Below are 17,765 nucleotides of genomic sequence, written 5' to 3' on the forward strand. Positions count from 1 at the left end.
GCCCATCAGAGACCGACCCAGAGAAGGGCCCCTCCCTTTAGGTTTTCTGTCCCCTTCATGTCCCAGTTCAGTTGTGTGACCCTGGGTAAGTCATCCTGCAGCTCTGAGTAGCCGCTTCCCTCAGCAGCCTTCAGACCCATTTCACTTATCACAGTGCAAATAAAGAGGGCATAGATGTGTAGACAACTGGATGTGTAGTACACCCTTAATCCATCTAGGATCCACTACTGGCCTCCCTTTTCTTTCGGCTAATTTGTTGGGAGCTCAGGGTCAACTCTCATGCCTGCTCTCCATCCAGGAGCGGGGGCACCCCCTCTACCTGCCATCTCCTGCCCCTTTATGTACATATATACATGCACATGTGCACACAAATAGGTACATTCAGGTATGGCACATGCACATACACACGCCCTTAGTCATTCCTCATTGGGATCCCAACAGAGGGCATCCTCCTCCAACCAGGGGCTTCTCTATGTGGTGGCAGGTGTCACTAACCCAGGGACGGCCTCTAGGCTTCCCATCTGTGAAATGGGAAAAATTAAATAGGTGAAGGTCCCTTCAGGGTGCAAAGCAGGTGTTTAATAATTGTTGGTACCTGCCTTTGCTCTCCCTGAAACTGAGCATATAACCACAACACTTTCAGTCCTTAAGACCAAGGGGGGGGCCTCAGGCTGGAAGGATTTTAAAAGCTTTGGCTCCACCTGCATCCAAGTCAGACAGCAGTCCTAAAACAGCCCCTACACAGGCTTTCTGAGACACAAATCAGGAAGCAGTATGCACTGGGCAGCACAGGGCATGCTGGTTATCACCCACTCATCCATCCAACCATCCATCCCTCCCTGCCTCCCACCCTCCCTCCTTCCCTTGATCCTTCCTTCCTTCCTTCCCTCCATCCAACCATCCATCCATCCCTGCCTCCCACCTCCCTCCCGCCCTGGATCCTTCCTTCCTTCTTTCCTTCCTTCCCTCCATCCAACCGTCCATCCATCCCTGCCTCCCACCTCCCTCCTGCCCTTGATCCTTCCTTCCTTCTTTCCTTCCTTCCCTCCATCCAACCATCCATCCATCCATCCTTCCATCCATCCATCCCCACCTCCCACCTTCCTTCCTTCCTTCTATCCATCCAGCCATTCATCCATCCATCCATCCATCCACCCATCCTAATCACTTAGCACAGCATCTGGCAGCCCACAGCCAAGCTGGAGAGCTGTCAGGGTGTGAAGCATTATCGGGAAAGTGAGGGAGCCACACCCCAGCCACAAGCCTCCATCAGGAACATCAAAAACAAGTGAGGCCAGGTGCGGTGGCTCATACCTATAATCCCAGCACTTTGGGAGGCCAAGATGGGAGGATCACTTGAGCCCAGGACTTTGAGACCAGCCTGGACAACATAGTAAGACCTTGTCTCTATTAAAAAAAAAAATTAGGAGGTGGAGCCAAGATGGCCGAATAGGAACAGCTCCAGTCTACAGCTCCCAGCATGAGCGACGCAGAAGACGGGTGATTTCTGCATTTCCAACTGAGGTACCGGGTTCATCTCACTGGGGAGTGTCGGAAAGTGGGTGCAGGACAGTGGGTGCAGCGCACCAAGCATGAGCCAAAGCAGGGTGAGGCATCGCCTCACCCAGGAAGCGTGAGGGGTCAGGGAATTCCCTTTCCTAGTCAAAGAAAGGGGTGACAGACGGCACCTGGAAAATTGGGTCACTCCCACCCTAATACTGCGCTTTTCCAATGGTCTTAGCAAATGGTACACCAGGAGATTATATCCCACGCATGGCTCAGAGGGTCCTACACCTACGGAGCCTTGCTCATTGCTAGCACAGCAGTCTGAGATCAAACTGCAAGGTGGCAGCAAGGCTGGGGGAGGGGCGCCCGCCATTGCCAAGGCTTGAGTAGGTAAACAAAGCAGCCAGGAAGTTCGAACTGGGTGAAGCCCACTGCAGCTCAAGGAGGCCTGCCTGCCTCTGTAGACTCCACCTCTGGGGACAGGGCACAGCCAAACAAAAGGCAGCAGAATCCTCTGCAGACTTAAATGTCCCTGTCTGACAGCTTTGAAGAGAGTAGTGGTTCTCCCAGCACACAGCTGGAGATCTGAGAATGGACAGACTGCCTCCTCAAGTGGGTCCCTGACCCCTGAGTAGCCTAACTGGGAGGCACCCCCCAGTAGGGGCAGACTGACACCTCACACAGCCGGGTACTCCTCTGAGACAAAACTTCCAGAGGAACGATCAGGCAGCAATATTTGCTGTTCACCAAAATCCGCTGTTCTGCAGCCTCTGCTGCTGATACCCAGGCAAACAGGGTCTGGAGTGGACCTCCGGCAAACTCCAACAGACCTGCAGCTGAGGGTCCTGACTGTTAGAAGGAAAACTAACAGAAAGGACATCCACACCAAAACCCCATCTGTACGTCACCATCATCAAAGACCAAAGGTAGATAAAACTACAAAGATGGGGAAAAAACAGCAGAAAAACTGGAAACTCTAAAAATCAGAGTGCCTCTCCTCCTCCAAAGGAACACAGCTCCTCACCAGCAACAGAACAAAGCTGGACGGAGAATGACTTTGACGAGTTGAGAGGAGAAGGCTTCAGATGATCAAACTACTCCAAGCTAAAGGAGGAAGTCCAAACCCATGGCAAAGAAGTTAAAAACCTTGAAAAAAAATTAGAATGGCTAACTAGAATAACCAATGCAGAGAAGTCCTTAAAGGACCTGATGGAGCTGAAAACCAACGCACGAGAACTACATGACGAATGCACAAGCCTCAGTAGCCGATTCGATCAACTGGAAGAAAGGGTATCAGTGATGGAAGATCAAATGAATGAAATGAAGCAAGAAGAGAAGTTTAGAGAAAAAATAATAAAAAGAACACAGCCTCCAAGAAATATGGGACTATGTGAAAAGACCAAATCTACATCTGATTGGTGTACCTGAAAGTGACGGGGAGAATGGAACCAAGTTGGAAAACACTCTGCAGGATATTACCCAGGAGAACTTCCCCAACCTAGCAAGGCAGGCCAACATTCATATTCAGGAAATACAGAGAATGCCACAAAGATACTCCTTGAGAAGAGCAACTCCAAGACACATAATTGTCAGATTCACCAAAGTTGAAATGAAGGAAAAAATGTTAAGGGCAGCCAGAGAGAAAGGTCGGGTTACCCACAAAGGGAAGCCCATCAGACTAACAGCTGATCTCTTGGCAGAAACTCTACAAGCCAGAAGAGAGTGGGGGCCGATATTCAACATTCTTAAAGAAAAGAATTTTCAGCCCAGAATTTCATATCCAGCCAAACTAAGCTTCATAAGTGAAGGAGAAATAAAATACTTTACAGACAAGCAAATGCTGAGAGATTTTCTCACCACCAGGCCTGCCCTAAAAGAGCTCCCGAACGAAGCACTAAACATGGAAAGGAACAACTGGTACCAGCCACTGCAAAAACATGCCAAACTGTAAAGACCATTGAGGCTAGGAAGAAACTGCATCAACTAATGAGCAAAATAACCAGCTAACATCATAATGACAGGATCAAATTCACACATAACAATAATGTAAATGGGCTAAATGCTCCAATTAAAAGACACAGACTGACAAATTGGATAAAGAGTCAAGACCCATCAGTGTGCTGTATTCAGGAAACCCATCTCAAGTGCAGAGACACACATAGGCTCAAAATAAAGGGATGGAGGAAGATCTACCAAGCAAATGGGAAACAAAAAAAGGCAGGGGTTGCAATCCTAGTCTCTGATAAACAGACTTTAAACCAACAAAGATCAAAAGAGACAAAGAAGACCATTACATAATGGTAAAGGGATCAATTCAACAAGAAGAGCTAACTATCCTAAATATATATGCACCCAATATAGGAGCACCCAGATTCATAAAGCAAGTCCTTAGAGACCTACAAAGAGACTTAGACTCCCACACAATAATAATGGGAGACTTTAACACCCCACTGTCAACATTAGACAGATCAATGAAACAGAAAGTTAACAAGGATATCCAGGAATTGAACTCAGCTCTGCACCAAGCGGACCTAATAGACATCTACAGAACTCTCCACCCCAAATCAACAGAATATACATTTTTTTCAGCACCACACCGCACCTATTTCAAAATTGACCACATAGTTGGAAGTAAAGCACTCCTCAGCAAATGTAAAAGAACAGAAATGATAACAAACTGTCTCTCAGACCACAGTGCAATCAAACTAGAACTCAGCATTAAGAAACTCACTCAAAACCGCTCAACTACATGGAAACTGAACAACCTGCTCCTGAATGACTGCTGGGTACATAACGAAATGAAGGCAGAAATAAAGATGTTTTGAAACCAACGAGAACAAAGACACAACATACAGAATCTCTGGGACACATTCAAAGCAGTCTGTAGGGGGAAATTTATAGCACTAAATGCCCACAAGAGAAAGCAGGAAAGATCTAAAATTGACACCCTAACATCACAATTAAAAGAACTAGAGAAGCAAGAGCAAACACATTCAAAAGCTAGCAGAAGGCAAGAGATAACTAAGATCATAGCAGAAATGAAGGAGATAGAGACACAAAAAAACTTTCAAAAAAATCAATGAATCCAGGAGCTAGTTTTTTTAAAAGATCAACAAAATTGATAGACTGCTAGCAAGACTAATAAAGAAGAAAAGAGAGAAGAATCAAATAGATGCAACAAAAAATGATAAAGGGGATATCACCACCGATCCCACAGAAATACAAACTACCATCAGAGAACACTATAAACACCTCTACGCAAATAAACTAGAAAATCTAGAAGAAATGGATAAATTCCTCAACACATACACCCTCCCAAGACTAAACCAGGAAGAGGTTGAATCCCTGAATAGACCAATAATAGGCTCTGAAATTGAGGCAATAATTAATAGTTTACCAACCAAAAAAAGTCAAGGACCAGATGGATTCACAGCCGAATTCTACCAGAGGTACAAGGAGGAGCTGGTACCATTCCTTCTGAAACTATTCCAATCAGTAGAAAAACAGGGAATCCTCCCTAACTCATTTTATGAGGCCAGCATCATCCTGATACCAAAGCCTGGCAGAGACCCAACAAAAAAAGAAAATTTTAGGCCAATATCCCTGATGAACATCGATGCAAAAATCCTCAATAAAATACTGGCAAACCGAATCCAGCAGCACATCAAAAAGCTTATCCGCCACGATCAAGTGGGCTTCATCCCTGGGATGCAAGGCTGGTTCAACATACACAAATCAATAAACGTAATCCAGCATATAAACAGAACCAAAGACAAAAACCATATGATTATCTCAATAGATGCAGAAAAGGCCTTTGACAAAATTCAACAACCTTCATGCTAAAAACTCTCAATAAATTAGGTATTCACGGGACGTATCTCAAAATAATAAGAGCTATCTATGACAAACCCACAGCCAATATCATACTGAATGGGCAAAAACTGGAAGCATTCCCTTTGAAAACTGGCACAAGACAGGGATGCCCTCTCTCACCACTCCTATTCAACATAGTGTTGCAAGCTCTGGCCAGGGCAATCAGGCAGGAGAAGGAAATAAAGGGTATTCAATTAGGAAAAGAGGAAGTCAAATTGTTCCTGTTTGCAGATGACATGATTGTATATGTAGAAAACCCCATCGTCTCAGCCCAAAATCTCCTTAAGCTGATAGGCAACTTCAGCAAAGTCTCAGGATGCAAAGTCTCAGGATACAAAATCAATGTGCAAAAATCACAAGCATTCTTATACACCAATAACAGACAGAGAGCCAAATCATGAGTGAACTCCCATTCACAATTGCTTCAAAGAGAATAAAATACCTAGGAATCCAACTTACAAGGGACGTGAAGGACTTCTTCAAGGAGAACTACAAACCACTGCTCAATGAAATAAAAGAGGATAAAACAAATGGAAGAACATTCCATGCTCATGGGTAGGAAGAATCAATATCATGAAAATGGCCATACTGCCCAAGGTAATTTATAGATTCAATGCCATCCCCATCAAGCTACCAATGACTTTCTTCACAGAATTGGAAAAAACTACTTTAAAGTTCATATGGAACCAAAAAAGAGCCCACATTGCCAAGTCAATCCTAAGCCAAAAGAACAAAGCTGGAGGCATCACGCTACCTGACTTCAAACTATACTACAAGGCTACAGTAACCAAAACAGCATGGTACTGGTACCAAAACAGAGATATAGACCAACGGAACAGAACAGAGCCCTCAAAAATATTGCCGCATATCTATAACCATCTGATCTTTGACAAACCTGATAAAAACAGGAAATGGGGAAAGGATTCCCTATTTAATAAATGGTGCTGGGAAAACTGGCTAGCCATATGTAGAAAGCTGAAACTGGATCCCTTCCTTACGCCTTATACAAAAATTAATTCAAGATGGATTAAAGACTTAAATGTTAGACCTAAAACCATAAAAACACTAGAAGAAAACCTAGGCAATACCATTCAGGACATAGGCATGGGCAAGGACTTCATGTCTAAAACACCAAAAGCAATGGCAACCAAAGCCAAAATTGACAAACGGGATCTCATTAAACTAAAGAGCTTCTGCACAGCAAAAGAAACTACCATCAGAGTGAACAGGCAACCTACAGAATGGGAGAAAATTTTTGCAATCTACTCATCTGACAAAGGGCTAATATCCAGAATCTACAATGAACTCAAACAAATTTACAAGAAAAAAAACAAACAACCCCATCAAAAAGTGGGCGAAGGATATGAATAGACACTTCTCGAAAGAAGACATTTATGCAGCCAAAAGACACATGAAAAAAATGCTCATCATCACTGGCCATCAGAGATGCAAATCAAAACCACAATGAGATACCATCTCACACCAGTTAGAATGGTGATCATTAAAAAGTCAGAAAACAATAGGTGCTGGAGAGGATGTGGAGAAATAGGAACACTTTTACACTGTTGGTGGGACTGTAAACTAGTTCAACCGCTGTGGAAGTCAGTGTGGCGATTCCTCAGGGATCTAGAACTAGAAATACCATTTGACCCAGCCATCCCATTACTGGATATATACCCAAAGGATTATAAAACATGCTGCTATAAAGACACATGCACATGTATGTTTATTGCAGCATTATTCACAATAGCAAAGACTTGGAACCAAGCCAAATGTCCAACAATGATAGACTGGATTAAGAAAATGTGGCACATACACACCATGGAACACTATGCAGCCATAAAAAATGATGAGTTCATGTCCTTTGTAGGGACATGGATGAAGCCGGAAACCATCATTCTCAGCAAACTATCGCAAGGACAAAAAACCAAACACCACATGTTCTCACTCATAGGTGGGAACTGAACAATGAGAACACATGGACACAGGAACGGGAACATCACACACTGGGGCCTGTTGTGGGGTGGGGGGCCGGGGGAGGGATAGCATTGGAAGATATACCTAATGTTAAACGACAAGTTAATGGGTGCAGGACACCAAAATGGCACATGTATACATATGTAACTAACCTGCACGTTGTGCACATGTACCCTAAAACTTAAAGTATAATTTAAAAAAAAATTAAAATTAGCCAGCCATGTAGTCCCAGCTACTCAGGAGGCTGAGATGGGAGGACTGATTGAGCCCAGGAGCTCAAGGCTGCAGTGAGCCGTGATTACACCACTGCACTCCAGCCTGGGTGACAGAGTGAGACCCTGTCTCTTAAAATAAATAAATGGAAAAAAAAAAAAAAGAACAGGCTGATCTGGAGGCACAGCAGGTCAGCAATCTCAGGAGAAAGATGAGGCAAGAGGCTGCATCAGCTTGGAACCATGACAGCCACTCCAAGGCATATCCCCCAGGGCACCTGACCTGCAGCAAAGGAACCTGGGAGAGCAACTTAGGCCAAGGATTCCAGGGGCAGGAAAGGAGAGCTAATTATTTTTTTTTATTCATTCTTTTCTGACCATTAACATAATAAGCATGCTCATTCCAAACCAAAACAGAACTTTTGCTCTCTCCACTAAGCCTGCCGCTCCCGCGTTCCCCATCTGGGTAAATGAATCCACCATCCACTCACTCACTCCAATCCAATGCAGACATCACCCTTGACAAACATATATCTCTCTCTCCTCTCTCTTTCCTCCTCCCCCCGCTCTCTCTATCACATCCTTCATCCAATTCCTAGCTCCTCTCTTTCACAACAGAGTCTGAATCCAACCCCTTCCCACCTCCTTCCACAGTAACCAAATTCACCATCCTCTCTCACTCACATCCCTGGAGGCTGCCAGCCTTCTGCAGCCTGTGCTCCATCCAAATGCCGGAGGATTCCGTTAAACCTACATTAGGGCTGTGCGTGGTGGCTCATGCCTGTAATTCCAGCACTTTGGAAAGCTGAGGTGGGAGGACTGCTTGAGTCCAGGAGTTTGGGACCAGCCTGGGCAACACAGAAAGACCCCGTCTCTATATATTTAAAAAATAAAATAAAATAGAAAATGTTAAAAAAACAAAAACAAAAACAAAAAAACCCACCTACATTTGATCATGATTCTCATGTGTTCAGTTCCCTCCAGGGGTGCCCGAGGCCATATCAAGTCCCAGGCTCAGCCCCTCACTTTCCCTCTGAACTCATCTCAGGTCCCTTCCCCATTGTCCGCTGTAGCCAAAGCCACCCTGGCTTCTGCAAGGTTCTGGAACATGCTGAGCCTGGCCCTATTCCCAGCCTCTGCACAGACTGTTCCCTCTGCTCTGTCTCCCTACCCTACCCTGCCATGTTCTCTTCCTTGTTATTCACATCTCCCCTTAAATGTTACCTTCTCAGAGAGGCCCCCTCTGACCAACCATCTATCACATCAGCTTAATTTTCTGCACAAAGATTTTAATTCATGTATTCATTTTCCATTTCCCCCCATTAGAAGATAAGCTCCATGAGAGATAAACTTCATCTTGTCTCATTCACCGTTCTTTCCAAGGATCCATCATATTAAACTATCAAATGAGTAGAAAACTTAGAAAGTACAGATGAATATGAAAACGAAAGCAAACCTTACCATAATTTCCACCATTCAGAGATACCCAATGTCACCACATTCCTGCAATTCCTCCCAGTCTTTTTTCTATATACGCATATATTAAACATTTGGGATTGTAATATTTACAGTGTTGTGCTCTGCCTTTATTTCCCATGAAGGGCGTTATTCTAACTAATTTTAGATGGAGAGAAAAGTTGCAAAATAGTACAAAGAACTCCTTTCCACTCCTGGCCCTGCTTCTCCTGAAGTTGACATCTTACGTAACCATAGTATAATGATCAAGAACAGGAAATTAATATTGATACAATGTTCTTAACTATACTACAAACCTTATTTAAGTTTCCCCAGTGTTCCATTAATATCCTTTCTCTATTCCAGGAGCATATACAGGATCCCACATTGCACTGAAGTTGACATCTTATGTAACCATAATATAATGATCAAGAACAGGAAATTAATATTGATACAATGTTATTAATGATACTACACATATTATTTAAGTTTCCTAGTGTTCTATTAAAATCCTTTCTCTATTCCAGGAGCCCATCCAGGATCCCACATTGCATTTGTATATTTTCCTTTGTCTCCTCCAGTCTGTAATAGTTCTTGTTTTTTCCTTGTCTAACACGATCTTGATGCTTTTAAAGAGTTTTTTCCAATCAGTTATTTTGTTGAATGTCCCTCCATTTGGGTTTGTCTGGTGCTTTCTTAATACTGGAGTCAAGTATGCATTTCTGGCAAGGATACCACACCAAAAAAAAAAATGATGCTGCCAGGCATGATGGCTCACACTGTAATCCCAGCACTTTCAGAGGCCAAGGCAGGCAGATCACTTGAGCTCAGGAGTTCAAGTCCAGCCTGGGCAACATGACAAAAGCCCTACTCTACAAAAAATACAAAAAATTAGCCAGCCTGGTAGCACACACCTGTAGTCCCAGCTCCCCGGAAAGCTGAGGAGGATCACCTGAGCCCAGGAGGTCGAGGCTGCAGTGAGCTGTGATTGTGCCACTGCATTCCAGCCTGGGTGACAGAGTGAGACCCTGTCTCAAAAAAAAAAAAAAAAAAAAAAAAAAAAGATGCTGTCCTCAGTGCATCTTTGTAAAGGCTTCATGATGTCACTACGTCTTATTACCTTAATCACTTATTAAGCTGGTTTCTATGGGGTTTCCATCTCCACTGTCAAATTAGTTAATTTCTTTCCCTTTTTACTTGATAAGTATATTAGGGGAAATAGAAACTATGCAAATCTTGTTTCTCCTCAAACTTCTGTCCACTAATTTTAGTATCAACAGGTAAATCTTGTCTGTGATTATATATATATATATATATATATATATATAATTTTTTTTTTTTTTTTTTTTTTTTTTTTTTTTCCTAGACGGAGTCTCGCTCTGTCACCTAGGCTGGAGTGCAGTGGCAAGATCTCGGCTGACTGCAAGCTCCGCCTCCTGGGTTCACGCCATTTTCCTGCCTCAGCCTCCAGAGTACCTGGGACTACAGGCGCCTGCCACCATGCCCAGCTAATTTTTTGTATTTTTAGTAGAGACAGGGTTTCACCGTGTTAGCCAGGATAGTTTCGATCTCCTGACCTTGTGATCCGCCTGCCTCGGCCTCCCAAAGTGCTGGGATTACAGGCGTGAGCCACCGCACCTGGCCTGTGATTTTTTAACTGTGGTGTTTGTGTAATGGCAAGTCTCTGTTTCCCTCTTGCCTTTTGTATTAACTGGAAATCTATCATAAGGAAGCACTCCCTTTCTTCCCTGTTTACTTATTTCTTCAACTGTTTATATCAGCATGGATTTGTGGATATTTATTTTAGTCTATGTGTTAGAATCCAATACTATCATAATTTATTTTGTTCCTCAAACTGTTCCAGCTTTGGCCGTTAGGAACTTCAGGCAAGCTCCTCAATTCCCTTGACATGGCTCCATCATCCCCCCACATCCCTGCACTTTCTTTCTAGCACCACAAGATATTCCAGGGTCATCCTGTCATTCCCCTGTGGCATCCCTGGAATCAACCACATCTCCTAGGAGACCTGGTTCCTTTTACAGGAGAATGATGTTTGGAGACCAAGAACTGGGTACCGGGTGTGCTCACTGTTACTGGGTGCCATTGCCTCTAGACCCACTCAGGACAGAGCTAGGAAACATAAGTATGTATACTAAGCACACATAAACACACACATACATACACACACACACACACACACATATCTGTATTTCTGTATCCATCTATATATAATTTTATTTATTATTTATTTAGAGACAGGGTCTTCCTTTGTTACCCAGGCTGGAGTGCAGTGGTACAATCACAGCTCTCTTCAGCCTTGAACCCCTGGACTCAATCTATTCTCATATCTCAGCCTCCCAAGTAGCTGGGACTACAGGCGCACACCATCACACCTGGCTAATTTTTGTATTTTTTGTAGAGATGGGGTTTTGCCACATTGCCCAGGCTGATCTCTAACTCCTGGGCTCAAGCTATTCGCCTGCCTTGGCCTCCCAAAGTGCTGGGATTACAAGAGTGAGCCACCAGAGCCTAAAATTTTAAAATCATGAGTTTAGACTGACACCTCCTATTCTAACCCAGCACCACAGGGTTTATTCTAGACCCCTATAATTTGTAACCTCTTTCACTAACAGTAAGAAATCCAGCCCTCATAGTCTACAATCTATTTACTTGTTTGTTCAACTTTAGTATACATAGTTTCAGAATCACTAACCTATACTCCTGTGAGAAACATTTTTTTTTGCCCATTGCAACCTCTGCCTCCTGGGTTCAAGCAATTCTCAGCCTTCCGACATAGCTGGGATTACAGGCGTGCACCACCACGCCCGGCTAATTTTTGTATTTTTAGTAGAGACAGGGTTTCACCATGTTGGCCAGGCTGGTCTCTAACTCCTGACCTCAAGTGATCCGCCCATCCTGGCCTCCCAAAGTGCTGGGATTACAGGTGTGAGCCACCACGCATGGTCGAGAAACATTTTTAATAACTATACTACAACTTTTATGTACAGAAATTTTTGCCTTTACTCTTACCATATCCAGTAAAGATACTGTTTTCCACAGTTATTTGTTAGTTCTGTTCTTTCCTGCCCCCTTCAGTATGGTTATGTTACTCACCTGTGGTATGGTGGAGTTCATCTGTAATTTTGTTTTCTGTTTTCCCTACATCCTGGTTGCTCTTATTTATTTTGGCAGTATGTGAAGGGTACGTGAAACATTGCTACATCACAGTATGTAACAGTCAGTTATAGAAAAAGACATTTCAGGCTGGGCGCAGCAGTTCACTAATCCCAGTACTTTGGGAGACCAAGGTGGGCATATCACTTGAGAGCAGCCAGGCCAACCTGGGGAAACCCTGTCTCTACTAAAAGTACAAAAATTAGCCAGGTGTAGTGGCACACACCTGTAATCCCAGCTACTCAGGAGGCTGAGGCACAAGAATCACTTGAGCCTGGGAGGTGGAGCTTGCAGTGAGCCAAGATCACACCACTGCACTCCAGCCTGGGCGAGACCCTGTCTCAAAAAAATAAATAAATAAAATAAAAAGATATTTCAGAGAAGTGTCATTCCCTTCTCATCCCTGTAGCCCAGTCTCATCCTTCCCTTCTTTCTAGCCTTTTCCCACCAACCTATTTTGTCTCTGGGCGTCCTTCCTATATTTCCTTTGCATCTGTGTATTTTCTTCTATCGGTTTTCTTTTTATTTTTCGAGATGGAGTTTCATTCTTGCTGCCCAGACTGAAGTGCAATGGCGCAGTCTCGGCTCACTGCAGCCTCCAACTCCTGGGTTCAAGTGATTCTCTTGCCTCAGCCTCTCGAATAGTTGGGATTACAGGTGCCCACCACCACGCCTGGCTAACTTTTTTGTATTTTTGGTAGAGATGGGGTTCCACCATGTTGCAGGCTGGTCTCGAACTCCTGACCTCAGGTGATCCACCCACCTCCCAAAGTGCTGGGATTACAGGCATGAGCTACCACGCCTGGCCTCTCTTCTTTCTAATATAAAGGGTAGCATACTATAGACACTCGTTTGGGCATTGCTTTTTTCACATAACTTTATGTCCTAGACATTACTTCATAACCATTCAGAGAGATCTTCCTCATTCTTCTATAAAGCTGCATAGTACTCCACCATGTGAATGGAAAATGGTTTATTTGACCACTCTCTTATGTATGCATCTTTAGATTGTTTCCAATATTTTGTAATGATTAACCATCTCCCAGGACACCTGTGTTCCACAGAGCCCAGTCTGGTAAACAACAGTCTTAAAGAAAAAAAAGAAGAGACACAGAAAGAAATTCAAGATAGCTTCTGTGGACAGCAGTAAATGGCAACACCCATTCTGGATTCCACGACATAGGCTTTCTCTTAGCTTCTGTTTAATGATAGCTTTTGCCAAGTTCACCATCTTATGTAAACTAGAGGAACACGAAATTCACTCTAGCCTTAGGAAAGCTGAGGGGATGGGATTATTAGGAAAAGAAAGTGTGTGCCAGTAACCCTGAGGCCTTCAGTGAGTAATCCTGGCCAAGCCCAGGGCAGCCAGGGATGTATTATTGCTATTCCATTCTGAACAATGGATGACTGACATTTGCAAGAGCTTGCCAATTATTTTAATAACTAACTCTTTAGGGTGGAGAGGGCCAAGGAGATGGGTGTTCCTCATTCCACACACATGTGAACACTTGAGGGAGCTCCCCACCCCAGGGCTCTAGGAAAAAAGAAGTGATTCAGATTCCATAGCACCCTGTGGGTAGACAGGTTTCAGGACCACCTTTTACCTGCTCTGAGGTTTAAATGGCACCACCGTCCCTCGGGTCTAATGGTGCAAGTCTGCAGGAAGATTGTTCTGACTGATATATTCCCCAGGCGGGGGGACACTTCTCATCTAGGTAAAGGGCTCCTACGGAAATGAAAGGGGCAGAAAGAGAAAGTGAAAAGTAAAAACAAGCTGGGTAATGTTTCCAGAGGTCCACATTCACTCGTTTGTAAATTCGGTCACTCACGTTATTGGAACAAGGATGAGGTGGTTTCATTCCTCACAGAGTTAGGCCTCGCAAGGGACATTACGGTACGGGATGGGAATGGTGAGGGTGAGGATGAGGGTGGGATGACGTGGGGGCAGAGGGGAGAGGGAGGTGAAGCCCAAAGGACCCCACAGCGCTTATGCCAGGTCATGTGACCCGGTCTATGGGTGGGCACTGCCCTCTTGCCTTTCCCCCCACCTCCCAGGGCCTCTAGCAAAGCCTCGTAGGAACCTTCCAGCTTATCTTAATTATGCCTTGGAAAGGGACATTACCAGCATCTGGATTAAAGAGTGGATGGGGAGCAGTGGGCTCTGATGCCAACCGTGCCCAGAGCAGGAGCTCCAGCTGCCATCCTGGACAGTCAGGCCCCAGAGGAAGGAAGCCAGGAGCCAAGAGGTGGATCCAAAAGAGAAAGGTGGGAAGAGCCTGGGACCCCGATGGCCACTAAGCCACCACAAAGCCCTGGACCACCCCGCTACACACTTCTTTTATGTAAAAGATAAACATATTTCTATCTAGTTTCCAAAAAAAACCAGGTACATAAGGTATTTTTAAATGGTTATAATCATATATTTTACATGTACTGTCAAAAAGCTTAAATAAAAGCTGAAATAAATGCTAATTGAAAGAAAATGTATATGATGTGCAACAAAAAAGTCAGCGAGAGGTAGAGCAGCTGAGCAGCTCTGCGGTGTACTGACTTCATGTCCCCATGGAACTCCAGTCTCACAGCAAGGATGAGGTGAACCCAACATATCTGGAATGTCACTGCCCTGGGTGGCCCCTCTGGCTCTACAGGGATGCCAGCCCCTGCCAAGCCCCTCCCAGCCATGACCCCCCAGGGCTCTAAGGACGAGGCCCTGTTGTGCCCATGTGCCATCTGCCCTTCTCCTGCCCTGGTCCACAGTGTCTATGACTGCTCTGTGACCCCTGCCCCCACCAGCTCTGCCTGCCGCAGGGGGACAGCAGCCCTTGTGCAAGCTGGCTTCAGCCATTTCAGGTGTGGTCTCTAGGCTGGGAGATTTTGCGACCTGCCCTGGCCACTGCTGATGCGTCCAGCCTCCTCTCCAAAGTGGAAGGCAGGGAGGACAGCAGGCTCTTTTAGACCCATACACTCCACGTTAGGAAACACGGAGTTTGAAAAATAAAAACACGTTAATCTACTGGCAAAAGCAGCTGGCAGAAGCTAAAATCACTGGCCTAGGAAGCACTTCAAAATCAACAACAGGGCTTAGGTGAAGGAGTTATTGGGTATCACAGAGCAAGAAAAAAATCATGGGTACATGGTCTCAGGACCTCTTGAGATTGTGCCTTAGGCAAAAAAAAAAAAAAGAGAGAGAGAGAGAGAGAAATCACATTTCCCCCAAAATGGATGTGCAAAATGAGCCGAGAGGAAATATTGGACTGTTCATTTACAAATTCTCAAAGACAGACCCCACATGTCAAGATTCCTGGTAGCAAAGGTTCTGCCTTCGCCAGTCTTCCAGCTAATTAGCAGCACGTGGGCTACAGGTGCTGCTGGACACAGCTCCCGCCTGGCTGCTGCCTCTCATCCTGCCAATGGCACAAGAACTGGTCCAAACAGGAAGAACCAGGAGTTGGAGGCCTTGACTTCCTAACTCTCTGGGACTGGCCCAGCAGGGGCACTTGGCACCTCTGCAGAGTCGGAGCATCGCATGCACAGGTGCCCACACTCACAGGGGCCTGGGAGTGGCCTTGCTACCTCTATTTACAGCCAACAGCTGCTCTGAGAGGCTGTGGCCTGTTTCTCCAGAGTTGAGCCTTAATCCTTTCCAGGGTTCGCATCTAGTCTTCTTGAAGCTCTCTCTGCCCACCTCCAAAGCTTCAGGACCAGCAATGCTTCCAGAGCCTTTATTTGCAAATCCCAACTTTCCAGACTATCCCCAAAGGGAACGTTCTTTCTTTCTCTTGTTTTCTGCTTGCTCGAAGGGGCAGCCTTGCCTTCAATGCAGTTCCAGCTGAGTGAAGCTAAGGTATTTTCTGAGCCAACAAAGATGATTTCAGGCTCTATGGCTCAAGGCATTTCCCTGGATGAAATAACATTTCAAAAAGACTTAAGGCCACTTGTGTCTCTCTCTTGGGCCACAGACTTTCAGTAATTCCAAGAGCAAAGCTCCTTATTACAAGGACACAGACAGTACGGGAGCCTTGGAAGCCAGGGCTGGCTGCCCCTTGCCCCAGCTTGGCTCTGGGCAAACCAGCCAGGCACCAAAAGCGACTTCCCTGACATGGAGTTGGCAGCAGTTCAAGCAGGACCTTCATCACCAAGGGGACTGAGCACCCTTCAGGAGCCAGCGTGTGAATCTCAATGTCCACATGAAGATGTGGTAGATGGGGCTTGCAGCGGCCTCGGGCAGGGAAACCACTGAACACCGGGCTCCAGCCAAATGCAGCATAATTTTGTGGAAGTCTAGAAATGCTGACTGTCCTTGGGAACTGCTCAATATTGGGAAAATGTTATCAGCTCCGCACACTGCCAGCTCTCCCCAAAGAGACATGAGAGCCTCCAACCGGAAGAGGCAGGGCGGTGGGGAACAGCTCTCAGGAGGAGGCAGCCCAGGGCAAGGGAAAGTTGCTGAGTCGGCTGAAAGTCTGAATGGTGCCAGCTCCACTGCACACAGGCTGTGTGACCTCTGGGGAGCCCCTCAACCTTTCTGAGCTTCAAATTCCTCACCTGGGATATAAGACTCCTACCTCGGCCTCCTAATGAAGGCTGAGACGATTGGTACACAGCTCCAGCGTGGTGTCAGGCACACAACAGGTGCTCTCCCTAAGGGCTTCATGAGAGCGACTCAACAGCACAAAGCCATGGGAGAGGCACCGGGGGAATGTGAGGCTGTGAACAGCAAAGGGCTTGGCAAACCCATTGGTCCCATTTGTCATTTACCCACGAGGGCCAGAGACGCATGACAAAGACACTAGCAAAGGAGATGGGACCATTAGGAAAATCAAGCTGGCCAGACACAAAGCCCTCCTGGGAGCAAGTTTTTCCAGATTGCTCCCAATAGCTAACTTGGCAGCAGCAGGCATTTTTCAGACATGAGCCATAGACCTTTTGCCTCCTATGGGCAATGTTTCCGATTCTCTGGAGTTAATATTCGATCCCGATTTTGTTCAAAGAGTTCTAACATCCTCTCCATGTGGTGGTCAGCCTCAATCACCTGGAAATTAGACACATGGGTCACAAGGCTGCACTGACCTCAGCAGCATCCTCCTTTCACAGCTGGAGACAGACAGATGGAAGCAGGCAGCAGCGGGCAGGGAAGGGCACAGAAGGTTGCAGGCAGATAAAAAGGAAGGTTAGAGCCAAATCGCTTTCAGCTCTAGGGCAATCTACATTTCCAATGAGGTTTTCACTTAAGAATGTACTACAAGAGCTAGGTATGGTGGCTCATGTCTATTATCCAAGCACTTTGGGAGGCTGAGACCTGAAGATTACACGAGCCCAGGAGTTTGAGACCAGCCTGGGCAACACAGTGAGACCCTGTAAGCTCATGAATGATTTGTTTTTTTCCCTCATCACTTTCTACCCTCCTTTTTTTTCATAATGAGGGAGAAAAATAAGCTGTACTTATTTAAAAATCTACTACAGTAAGCCAGGTGCAGTGGCTCACGCCTGTGATCCCAGAATTTTGGGAGGCCGAGGCAGGCAGATCACTTGAGGCCAGGAGTTTGAGACCAGCTTGGCCAACATGGC

At 45.4% G+C, this 17,765-nt stretch overlaps 2 protein-coding genes across 8 annotated transcripts in view; one reads left to right on the plus strand and one right to left on the minus strand.

The window, feature by feature from the left end:
• Window positions 1-10,124, plus strand: part of BEAN1 (brain expressed associated with NEDD4 1) — a 77,395-nt gene extending 67,271 nt beyond the window's left edge. Inside the window, exon 6 of the mRNA XM_063597624.1 lies at window positions 1,428-10,124. Within this exon, the coding sequence (XP_063453694.1) occupies window positions 1,428-1,596 (169 nt within the window). The 3' untranslated portion in view covers window positions 1,597-10,124. The remainder of the gene's footprint in view (window positions 1-1,427) is intronic.
• The window catches only part of TK2 (thymidine kinase 2), a 101,527-nt gene that overhangs the window by 32,197 nt on the left and 51,565 nt on the right, over window positions 1-17,765 (minus strand). For 2 of the 7 annotated variants that reach the window (XM_055100296.3, XM_003823688.6), the window contains exon 10: window positions 14,594-17,229. The exons of 4 other annotated variants lie outside the window; for them this stretch is intronic. In XM_055100296.3, the coding sequence (XP_054956271.1) occupies window positions 17,131-17,229 (99 nt within the window). In that variant the 3' untranslated portion in view covers window positions 14,594-17,130. Of the gene's footprint in view, window positions 1-12,627; window positions 13,924-14,593; window positions 17,230-17,765 lie in introns of those variants that run through there. One more of the 7 variants, XM_055100293.2, reaches the window with a different exon arrangement.

The sequence above is a fragment of the Pan paniscus genome, chromosome 18 (genome assembly GCF_029289425.2).
Source record: "Pan paniscus chromosome 18, NHGRI_mPanPan1-v2.0_pri, whole genome shotgun sequence".
Classification (NCBI taxonomy): domain Eukaryota; kingdom Metazoa; phylum Chordata; class Mammalia; order Primates; family Hominidae; genus Pan; species Pan paniscus.